This window comes from Zophobas morio, unplaced genomic scaffold, assembly GCF_036711695.1.
Source record: "Zophobas morio isolate AGI-343-1 ecotype UQ-CSIRO unplaced genomic scaffold, CSIRO_AGI_Zmor_V1 ptg000214l, whole genome shotgun sequence".
Classification (NCBI taxonomy): domain Eukaryota; kingdom Metazoa; phylum Arthropoda; class Insecta; order Coleoptera; family Tenebrionidae; genus Zophobas; species Zophobas morio.
The window spans coordinates 1-10,129 of record NW_026972318.1 but is presented as its reverse complement, the minus strand read 5'-3'; the positions used below and the strand labels follow the sequence as shown (position 1 = coordinate 10,129).

Below are 10,129 nucleotides of genomic sequence, written 5' to 3'. Positions count from 1 at the left end.
GTTCACGTAATACATCAATTTTTTCCAACAGTACCTCCCGGTTATAAAATAGTGGAGCGACCATTAAATGTAATATATCTACCAATTAATACGAAACAAATAGATGAGATAATCGTTAAAATAACAGATCAAGAAGGAAATATTGTTAGTTTTAGAGGTGAAGAGGTGGGTGTACGTTTGCATCTTAAGAAGCTCACGTGATGGGTATTATTTTTAATGAAAATCTAAAAAACCGAAATTCGGTATATATAAATAGGACGATGAAAAGAAAATCAGTCAGTCCTTCTACAAGGATCAAACGTTTAACATTAGGGAATCGTAGATTTCTTGAATCTCTAGGATTAACGGTTTTGAAATAATATTTTTATCCAGTATAAAAAACAGCAATGAATTTTGAAATATTAAACGTAAACGAAAAAGCTGCATATGATCATTCAATTTATTATGGAGAAAGACATACACACTTGCCTTATTCTAACAGTTCATATAACTATGATGATGAAATAAGAATTCCTATTGAACATCAAGATTTATACACTTTTCCTCATTTGAGTACATTGCATATAGAGGGTAAGATTATTGTGAAAAATGAAATCGACGAAATTGTACAGAAACCAGAAATCAAATTTGTAAATAATGGCGTTCTTTTGTTGTTTAATCAAATAAGATATGAAATTGCTGGAGTCGTTGTGGATAGTATTAGAAACCCAGGGTTAGCGTCCACCATGAAAGGATATGTAACGTATAACAGTAATGAAAGCGTAGCTCTAGAGAATGCTGGATGGTTTCCTAAAAAAGATTCGAATATAATTAAAGAAAATGGAACTTTTGAAGTTTCGATTCCATTAAAAATAATTTTTGGCTTTTGCGAAGATTTCAAAAAGGCTATTTTGAATGTAAGACAAGAGCTTGTTTTAGTTCGTTCTAATACCGATGTAAATGCTTTAATTTCTTCAAATGATAAATACAAAATTAAAGTAGAACTTAGTAAAATATGCTGGAAAATGCATCACTTGTCCGTGTCCGATGCCGAAAGGATCGCCTTGATCGATATTGTAAGGAGCAACAGGGAATTGGATATTATGTTTAGAAGTAAAGAATTACATGAATTTGCGCCACCAGTTCAATCGATAACTAATACTTGGACTATTAAAACTTCCTTAGAAAAACCTCAGTACATACTTTTTGCATTGCAACAGGGAAGAAAAAATCAATTGAAGAAAAACTACAGTCAATTTGATCATTGTAATCTGAGAGATGTAAAATTGTATCTTAACGATACCATGTATCCCTACGACAACTTGAATGTTGATTTCACAAATAATCGTTATGCAATTCTCTATGATATGTTTAAAGAGTTCCAGACATCGTTCTTATCCAAAACTAGCGAGCCATTATTCGATAAGGATGAATTTAAAGAAAAGACACCCATAGTAGTAATCGACTGTTCTAAACAAACGGAAGCTTTGAAGAGAGGCCCCGTTACAATTACTTTGTGGTTTGAAACGACCTCAGGTATTCCAGCAGACACCACAGCCTACTGTCTTATTCTTCACGACCGAATGGTAAAATACATTCCTGCACAAGATGTCGTCAGAGTGTTGTGAATAATTTAATATGTTACTGTATTTAAAATTAATGTATTATGTTTGAGGGGTAAATAAAACTACATATACAACCATTTTTGTGTATTTTATTTATGACAACCAAAAATTACATCTAAAGTTTTCTTATAATCGTCTAATTTAATTGAGGGCCATCTTGCTGCATCTGGTCCTTCGGTCCATCCTAATGGTAATTCAGGATTAGCTTCGCCTTTGACAATGTTCTTTTTGAGCCAGGTGAAAATTCTTTTGTGCTCCTGATTTTCAGAGGGCTTAAATGTGAAGGAATCGTAATTGATTATCGTTAGAGCCTCAAAGAATGTAGTGAGTGCTTTGTGATTTGCCAAATATGCAGCTCGACACATAAATTCGTCAACACATTGCTCGATCCGTCGGTAATTTTTCTGGATATTTTCAACAGGATAGAAGATATCCCCCAGATTCTGCCAGCGATGATCACTTAATAACTTATAAATAAAAGATTTATAAACTAGTGAATTATCAAGGTAGTTGGTGGTCATTAAAAACTCCAAAGAAGCATAATTTAAATTTTCAATGTTGTCTCTTTCACATATATTTAGAAATGCATCAATATAACTGTCAAGAGATTGTTTCTTTTGTAGGAGTACACATATGTCAAGAGTAAAAAAACCAACTTCATTTTCAGCAATCCATTTAAATACTTCATCCGGTACAATAAATTCTGCTTTTTCAATAATGTAAAGGAACAAATTTAATTTTGTCCTATCATTCGCAGCGGCGCGAAGATAAATTTTATACACATTTTCGGATGCACAAAATGCTTGCAAATCAACAAATTGTCTCAAGTCAGACATTGTAGTAATGTGAAATCACCAACATCGAATAAATCATCAGCTAACTTATACTGCTTTTATATTATAATTCCCCACTCTTCACATTTCTGGTGGCGAAATATGATATCCCCAAGGTCGCGTATCCGTTGCAAATCTTGTAACAATTCTCTTATCATCATTATGGCTGAGAACTATTTTCTCCTGTTTTATTGTGTAAACAATATGATGTTTTGATTTGATGAGATTTTGGGACTTTTCGTAATTTCGGCTATTAAATAAGCATTCTTTATAATTTTCGAATGTTATTGTTTTAAGTGAAGCTTTCGTACTACCTTTGGATTTCTTAATTACTTTTTTATTAAAATCATCCTTTGCAACTCTATATGCATACATTTTCGATCTGAGACCCACAAATTCTAACATAATCTTACCGTTATTTTCATCTTTCATCAAACCTGGCACTTTTTTATTTTTTTGTTCTATACCATAAACATTATACAAATCATAGTCTGAAGTATCAAACCGATGAGAATCTTTCTTAATATATTCGTATATATCACCTACATGAAATTCGTAAATTAGACTGTCAGTGTCGGTGTAAAGCAACTTTGCATTATTGTTAAATGTTTCCTTAATATAACCATAGTGGAATTCATAGAGAAAAGTTTTAGAAATATCTAAAATACAAAAACCGACATAAATTGGTTTATTTAAAAACACCTCTAATTTACTCATTTCGATGATAGCTGAATCATCATCAAATACAACGGAACTGTGAAAATTTGGTTTAGAAATAAGAGAACGAACTCCCCATCGTCCCTCCCATTTACTGACCAATCGAATATCCCTATGTTTTCGAACATTTTCCATGCATTTACCATAAATAGCGTTAATCATTAATTTAAAAAAATCTTTTTCAAAATCGTTCTTCGCTTGCTGTCTAAGCCTTGTATTTAAGTCTATATATTCCTTTAACCACGCAGACTGTTCGAATTTAAGAACACGATGTACACATTTTATTTTCATACCAAATTTTATATACATTTTTAAATTCCTATAATGTATAACATAATTTTTCTTAGGATATAAAGTCAATAACAACTTTTTAAGTTTAGACCTTGAAATGGGAGGTATCATGTGCTCTGGAGCTAAAGGTAAATCGCTATGTATTTCATGCAAATCTACTGGATAATCCAAATCGCATTCAATAATATAACCAGTTGTGGAATTATCAGAAGTATCTAAGATATCTGAAATATTGAAATTTTCTACAAATTCAAATTTCCCATACGGTAAACATTGAGACATTGCCGCTCCGTAAAGGTTATTAACATCAAAATACATTAAATAGGTACTATCTTGTGAAGGATCATATTCGTCTTTATTCATGTACTTATTATTGGCTTTACCGTATCTATTAGAACACTGGGAAACTCCACCTCTAATACCTCTCTCGACAAAAAGGACTTTATCTATATCCGTTAAGAGTTCTAGTTTAATTTTTGTCGTTTTTAACATGGCATCAAATGTTAAGCCTGGTGCAGTATAATAATGTAAGGGATCAAGTTGATAAGTATATAAACACGTAGTTCGAAATGCTTCGAATACGTCGGATAGAAGAAGCACATCTGTTTTTAAATATAAATCGGAATATTCTCCTAATGTACGAATATTGAAAGTATTCCAAACTTTGATAGCGTGAGAATAATCTTCATCTTTAATATCTTGTTCGTATAAGCGGCTATAAAAATCCTTTTTTTCGGGAAGTTTTGTTTCAAGGAGTTTCTCCCAGGAATTTATATAATCATAAGGAAACACTCCTTTTCTGTTTAACAAATAAAATTCTTCCATATTATTACAATTTGTCTGAGTAATAATTTTTTGTGAATTATCTAAATTGGAAGAAAGCTTGTCTAAACTGTAGGGCATAAATCTGAAAGAATCAATAAATCGTAAACTAACTTTTGTATCATCGACAAATTTAGTAAATGAAATATATCTTTCTTTATTGATGGGAAGCAATTTAATGTCACCTTTTATTGAATTTGAAAGTTCTTTAATAAAAAAATGTGCGTCATATCCACTCATATTATGAAACACCACAGGTATAACACAAATATCTTTATAATTTAAATTACAATTCTGATGTGCAGCACCCCTATACATTCCAGTTAAGTGATTATGATCGCGCACTTTAACGTTATTTTCTGAAAATGTTTTTTTACATATATGACATATTTGTGAGGATTCAAACTGCTCACGTTCTTGTGTAGTTAATTTTTCCATAGAAATAATGTTTTGAAATTTGTTGTTACAAAAATGAGCCAATTGATTTAACTCTTGAACAAACCATTGGATGCAATCTTTACCTCGATACAAACGAAATCTGGAGAGAATTATCATATGAACAGTGAAAATAGTATGCAACACTGTATGCAACATGTTTTTGATAAGGATTGGTTTTACAAGTAGTGGACATGTGGTCTTTTGAATAATCAAGAAGAATACTCTCGAGATCTGCATATATAGTAAAAGGTACTTTTTCTTGATATCTATAATTTTGAAAATACAAATAATTTTCGTTTTCTGATGGCAGTCTTATGGAATATTTATTAATACTCTGACATGTAGTTTTATGTTTTTGGAGTAATTCCTCTGTAGTGAAATGATTTAAACACCTTTCGCATATATAAAATTTACATTTATGGAGGGAAAGTTGCTTAGCTAAAAGAGCTGACAAATTTTTGATCCATACGAAATGATAGAGCAATTGACGATCTTCAAAGTGATCATTGTCGTTTTTTGTATTTTGTATTTGTGTTTCAGCAGGTAGCATAAGCAAATTAATTACTTTATTAGAATTTAAAAACCTTGTGCTTAAACGACAAGGTAAAACTTTTTTCTCCTCGATGCAGTACAAATTAATTGCAAGATTGTTGAGTTCTTCAAATTTTTGAATGTCTTTAATTGTGATTGGAAAGTCTAAATTATCATATTTCAACACATTTTTGAAGTGTGGATACGACGATTTTCGATGTGAATTTTTATCGGTAGGGAATAAAGCTGAAACTATTGCCCATAGAAAACAATATTCATCATCATTTTGGACATTAATTATTGCATGTTTTTTTTTAATGCAAGCTGGTGTGGACACGAAAGTTGAGTAACCAAATTTGATTGGATCATATTTATTTATGTTAATTTTCAATCCTAAAATCTCATACAACGCCCAACCGGAGTCCTTTTCCGCAAATTCTTCTAATTTCTTCATTATCTTATCAACAACGTTCTCTTCGTACCATTGCTTTAAATCTGTATATGCATCAATGTGCTGATTTTTTGTGGAGAATGTTTTAACGTCTGTTTCACCAGAGTGCGGTTTAATGAAATTTGCCGAAAAAATTACATTTACTTTTAGCATCGTGTTTTTTAGCTCTTTTCTAATTCTAAACATAAAGCATTTAAAAGATTGTCGAAAAAACTGAAGAGGATCTTTAATGTGATGATTAATTATAAATCCTGTACGAATCCTTTGTTCAAAACAAGATTCTATGTCTTGCCAGGTTACGTTTGCCGTAGGTTTAAATTTGTCTCTTTTAAAATAACCTTCTCCAATTTTTAGAGACAAATGTTTTTTCTTATTCAAAAGCTTGAAACGGTAAAATTTTAAATAAGCTAGACTTGTTTCTAAGGAATTAGCATTTTCTAAAATATTTTCTCGATGTATTTTACATCTAAGTGCTTTTCTAATTATTCTAATGCTGGTATTTATATATACTAAAAAATTTTTAATTTCTTCGATTGTTTTGATTTTACTAATATATTCATGAATTAGCTTAAGCGAGCCTTTACATATAGCCGTCACTGTTTCCTGCGGATGCATTTCTTTTTTTTTTTTTGCTGTCGAACTTGTTTATCACAGTAGAAAGAAGAGCACTATTATTTTTTTTTTATTTTTCTGTGAAATACCTTCTTATTCATATGTGAACGAAATTTCCGATTGTAACACACAACTCAACAAATTTAATAAAAATCAGCGAAAAATGAGACGCGTATTTTTGCAAGCTCAGAAAAACAACTAAATTATCAACTTCAGCATAATTAAGAAAATGTATTCTGTAGTAAAAGTGGAGGAAAATAGCAAGAGTGGGGATTGATAATGTGTATAAATTGAAGATCACCCGCAAGAGTTATAACAGTCCTCAACAAATTGAAGATCACACTCAGTCCTCAACACTTAAGAAAAATATATATAAACAACAAAATGGGTAAGCTTGTCTTTATTACTATTAAATAAAAATCCTAATTGTTTTTTTCTTTTTTTTAGAGCAATTTGTCATATGCCCGTTTGACAGAAGCCATAGGCTTCTTGAGGGCCGATTGAAGCGCCATATTTTTAATTGTCATCGTGAGGCCTGGGAGCGGGAGAGATGTCTCCGTGAGGCTGCTTCCAGAGCATCCCATCCGCCGCCATCACCACCACCACCACGACCACCACCACCACCGCCAATAATAGAATGCCCAGACAACTGGGATAATGAAATTAGTCAAACCTACGTCCCCTCCATGAGTAGGGAGCTGCTGCTGGACAGAACGGCAATCAATAATTATAAGTCAGTTTTTAGAAGAAAATAATAAAATAATTATAGTAATTTCTTTCGGTCCGTTTATCGCTACCACCCTACCATGACTTACCACCTCTACAAGCTTGCTATTCGAGTGTGTGTATACAAGAACATAACTAGTCTAAAATGTTTCTGCCTATCAACGTGATGGTACTATTAAGTGCGCTTGTTGAAAACAACTTATATATCTATACCACGCCAAACATAACTCTCCTGTATATTCAGACGTATGAAAAGGAATGTTGGGAAAAAATGACTCCGATCAATATAATCGAAACCAGTTATCATCTCTTCTATGCGAAAAATATCACAACGCAAAATTATTTGGCTTACAAGATAAAAACAGAACAAGGAAATCGACAATTTTCTCAATGGTTAATAATCGAAAATATTAACAGTAGTAACAATTCAAAGGAAATCTTTGATTTTTGTTTAAGAAACGATCATGTGTGGTCTGCTTCAGTTTTTCTCATATTCTCGATAATGACCGTAATAGTAGCATGCTGGGATTTGGCGAGCCGTTAGTGCTAATTGTGGTGGTGGTGGTGGTGGTGGTGGTGCTGTTGAATACATATATAGGTTACCTCGCAACAACAAAGTACTCATTCTATCCAAACAATGTTAGGCTTAAACTGCACACTTATTTTATCGACCATTTTAATACAGAAAGATTTTTATTTATTCACTGATAGCAATGTTACAGATGTATATTTACAAACTCTGGTTAGAAATAAAGAATGTACTTGTAGAAAAATGATAGAAATTAAAGATGGACATGATCAGTTAGTTATGTTTTATTCAAAAAATGTATCCGTTTCCAACCAACTGCAGTATCGACTAGAATTTGTCTTCAAAAACAGAAGCCGATGCAAGTCACCAAATATCACCACTATTAACGATTACAGTGGATACAAAAGTTCTAGCGGTGAAAATGCTACACAATATTGTTTGGCAAAACCCTGGATCTGGATATTTACTTCTGCAGGAGCAATTATTTTTGTAATTATATTTTGTGTGTTACTTTATTTAGTGTTAATATGTTTCACTCATTGTAGCAAACCCAATAATCCAACAAATGTTTGAAAATCTATGAATGTGCGGATTCAATAAAACAATTATTTACATTTATTAGTTTTATTTCACATATATCCTATCATTTTTTTCTAACAGCATCAGCACTACGATTTAACCCAACAATAAATTATTTAATATTTTTCAAATTATTAGCAGCACGACAGGAATCATCGTGATCTACCACTACAGTATATGCTGACATAGCTAAATTGTTTGGTTCAAATCGTACTTCCTTTTTCGCAATTCTTTTCTTATATTTGGTGATGCGATCTTTTTTTTCAACATTGTCGAAATTCACATCTGTTAATTTCCATTCAACAAGTACTGGATTTACTCCACTTGAAAAATACATTGCCACTTTGCATATCGTTAAATCGAAAGATTTGAGAATTCTTAGTATTCTGGCTTCCAAGGAAATTTGAGGACGAGGTTCAATAAAAATAAGGTTAAATAGAAAACCTTCAAAATTCAAATAACAGCAAGGCCATTTGGATTGATAAACGTAAGTAGAGATTCGGTTAGCTTGGCAGTTATCCTTAGACCATTCTTCTATATTTTCATTTTTTTCTATATAAATATCAATGTCCGTATATGAAGAGGTTCGGTTCAATAGAAATGCGGCACATCCACCAGCCATGAATTTTCTGCACAATGGAAATTTTTGTCGTAACAAACTTTCGATTGCTTGAATGATACGACGTTTCTCTCGATTCAATGAATCTATATCAAAATCGCGAGAAACCAAAATACTCTCTTTCAGTGGAAACATATCTGATGTGTGAACTGAACTGATAAATTTATAGAACACCAATACGTCTTATATACATGTGCTTCATCACAGTGAGGGTTGGATTGCTGAATTGCAATTCACACGGAAATAGTTTTTTCATGACCTTGAACTCTTAAGTTCCTTGAAGAGCACGTGTTTATAGAATTGCCGAATAGCATTTCTCACAGAAATAGGTTTTTTCATAACCTTGAACTCTTAATTTCCGAGAAGAGCACGTGTTCAAAAATTGCTGAATTGCATTTCTCACGGAAATAGTCGTTTTCATCACCTTGAACCCCTAAATTCTGAGAAAAGCACGTGTTATTGAAATTGCTGATTTGTTTGTCTCATGAGAACTGCTAAATTGCATTTCTCACGGGAAGAGTTTTTCATGACCTTGAAGTCTAGCAGTCTTTTAGATGTCCATATATGGACATAATAAATTGCTGATTTGGCATTTCACCCCTCTTTCTAAAATTATTTTTTCATTACTCTGCATTTTTTTTCCTATATATTTTGTATGGAGACACATAATTGTCATTATTAGTTCTTCAGTGTTTGTAAGTGATCGTGAAAGTAAAGTGAAAGTTTGTAAGTGAAAGAAGATGAAGCATTCAGTAAACTCGAAAAAAATAAATATCATTCAGGATATTGTAATTCAGGTAGGTTTTTTTTTATTATTTATTTGTTTAATATTTTTTACAATATTAGAAGACAACACAATTCAGACAGGTCTTTTGGTTTTTTGCTAAATGTTTTTTATTTTTAATATTTTACATATACATTTTTTTTTTTAATTTTGTATATTCATAAATGTTGAAATGTTTATAAGTCTGTATTTTGTTTGACAGCCCGCCATGCCGAAAATGAGGAAACTGGCCGATTTAACGGCCGAGGAATTGGATGAAATAAAATCCATTCGGCAAGAAGCGTCCACTTCCAAGGCCATAGAATTAAGGGAAGAGCCTTCAGAGACGCCCTCCCAGCTGTCCATTGCACTGGACGAGTCATGCGTTTCTTTAACGCCCTCATTATTTGAGGGTTTGGAAACGCAAGGCAAAAATATGGGTATACTTCGTCAAGTCTGTGGCGTGACGAAGGAACAAGAAGAAGGGCAGCAGGAGGAGGAGCAGCAAACGGAGCAGCAACAACAACAGCGAGAAGAGGAGGAGCAGCAGGAAGAGGAGGAACAGGCTTGCCGAACACCGCCATTGATACTTCGAACGGAGGAGGAGAGCGAGG

General features: G+C 32.6%; 2 protein-coding genes across 2 annotated transcripts; one reads left to right on the top strand and one right to left on the bottom strand.

Annotated features, from left to right (window-relative positions):
• Positions 1 to 2,518: 2,518 nt before the first annotated feature.
• On the bottom strand, positions 2,519 to 4,270 carry LOC135146183 (uncharacterized). The gene has a single exon (XM_064078337.1). It carries the CDS (start codon positions 4,268 to 4,270, stop codon positions 2,519 to 2,521), a length of 1,752 nt encoding a protein of 583 aa, XP_063934407.1.
• A 5,222-nt stretch (positions 4,271 to 9,492) lies between these two features.
• On the top strand, positions 9,493 to 10,123 carry LOC135146184 (ataxin-1-like; the record flags this gene model as incomplete). Its single annotated transcript, XM_064078338.1, has 2 exons — positions 9,493 to 9,549; positions 9,739 to 10,123. Coding segments are annotated over exons 1-2 (442 nt in total), but the record flags the coding sequence as incomplete, so codon positions are not given.
• Between the last annotated feature and the right edge of the window lie 6 nt (positions 10,124 to 10,129).